The 1,789-nt window shown below is 24.7% G+C and overlaps 1 protein-coding gene across 1 annotated transcript in view; it reads right to left on the bottom strand.

Annotated features, from left to right (window-relative positions):
* The window catches only part of LOC108570599 (inositol hexakisphosphate and diphosphoinositol-pentakisphosphate kinase), a 14,426-nt gene extending 13,585 nt beyond the window's left edge, over positions 1 to 841 (bottom strand). The window contains exons 1-2 of the mRNA XM_017932483.1: positions 809 to 841; positions 470 to 577 (exon numbers count right to left, since the gene is read on the bottom strand). Coding sequence (XP_017787972.1) covers positions 470 to 577; positions 809 to 841 — 141 coding nt within the window. The remainder of the gene's footprint in view (positions 1 to 469; positions 578 to 808) is intronic.
* Positions 842 to 1,789: the final 948 nt, after the last annotated feature.

The following is a 1,789-nucleotide window of genomic DNA, read 5'->3' as shown; positions in this document are numbered from 1 at the left end:
GTGAAATATGTACATATAATGTGTACATATGTTTAAAATAATGAGTTTTTTAATGAAACAATTTTCTAACCTTTATTAAATTGTGTTTGTTAACTCAACATAAAACAGGTTTTCATGCAATAAGCTTTGAATATAACAAAACTGAAAAATTGTACAGATACTTCCAATTTGCATGCAAACAATTTTTTTTAAATATCTGTTTCTGATAAATCATCGAAAATGTTGTTTTTTCATGGTCTACTTTCATTACATTACTTACAAGAATTAAATAAATTTAATAAAAATTCACTATTATGTAATCATTTCCAAAAATTAATGTAATTTAAAATGTAAAAGGGATCTCTACTTTATTGTTGATAAAATTTTCAATTTTTCAGCAATAATAAGTTTATGTAATTTAAAACTATTACTTTAACAGCTATTCCATGTAGATTATGCTATACATTGCACAAAGAAAAATACAACTTACTCTTTTTGATGAGTGATATATAGAAGAAGCTACAGGACCCACAAGGGTTGGTTGTACACTATTTAAATCCCCTACATAGAAAATTGGTCGACTTGCACTCCGTAGACCCTATAAATTGATTATCATATAATGAAGATAATACTAATGTCATCAAAAGTTTTTTTAAATTTCTTTTTTTAGTTTTTTTCTAAAAAATTTTTTTACATTTGTTTTTATTAATGACTAGAAATTACAAGAGTGACTCATATTATAAAATAATCATAATAAATATAAAGAACTATAATACAACTGTGCAAGATAATAACAATGTTAGTTGTTTTACAGAAATATATAATTTACCTGATAACCATGTTCCAATTCAGTATAAGACATGACAGAACAGGTTTCATTGAGGAAAGAAAAACGGTTTCAGCTTAAGTTTAAAAAATACACTGTACCCTGAAATAATTAAATCCATTAATTTTCTAATTTATACGTTTATTAAGATTACATATGTTCGCAACTTACATTAACGAAAATATGATTGAAAAAGTAAAGTAACCTCGATGACTGAATAAGTCTATATTTCTTGTAGTAATTAGAATTCAATTAATCAGCGATAAAAATAGGTCGAAGTAGTCAATATATAAAATAAACAACACTACGCATGATTCAATTCTACACGTAACTTTGCATTAGAATGTTCTACAATTTATTTCCTTTCTTGTTTTTTAAATAATATGGACAACTTTAATTAGACTTACCAAACTCGATTTCGAATTAATTTAAGAATTCGACAGTAAAAAGAATGATACAGAATTAATAAACAATATCGAATCTATAACCAATTTAAAATTTTTATTAGTATCCTTCAATTTTCGGACATCTTGTCAAACTTGAATCTCGATATCTCGTATCGTTCGAAAATCGCACATTCAGTTGACAATATCAATCGATATTATGCGATTATTGCCTGTAAATAGAATATTAAAAAGAAATCAAATAGTATGTGAATAAAAACATTTATTTATCAAGTAAAAGGGTTAATATAAGATACAAGAATTTATTGTACTGTGCATTAACTTTATTGAAAGTTCAGTTATAAAATCTTATTGCATATTTACACTGTAATAATTCCGCATCGATGAAAGAATTACATTTTGCTCATTTTCAGTGACAAATCTTTATCTGTTATATTAATTGCTATAATGACAAAAATTGAGCAACATAATGATGATGTAATTCTAAGTTAATATATATCTTTTACATTAAGTATAAAACACAATTAAAATATCAAGTACGAGCGCAAATAAACATAAATTGTTTATCATTTTTCCAGAA

The sequence above is a fragment of the Habropoda laboriosa genome, unplaced genomic scaffold (assembly GCF_001263275.1).
Source record: "Habropoda laboriosa isolate 0110345459 unplaced genomic scaffold, ASM126327v1 scaffold101, whole genome shotgun sequence".
In the NCBI taxonomy this organism is placed as follows: Eukaryota; Metazoa; Arthropoda; class Insecta; order Hymenoptera; family Apidae; genus Habropoda; species Habropoda laboriosa.
Note: the sequence above shows the minus strand (reverse complement) of the source record. Positions and strands in the feature narration are given on the sequence as shown.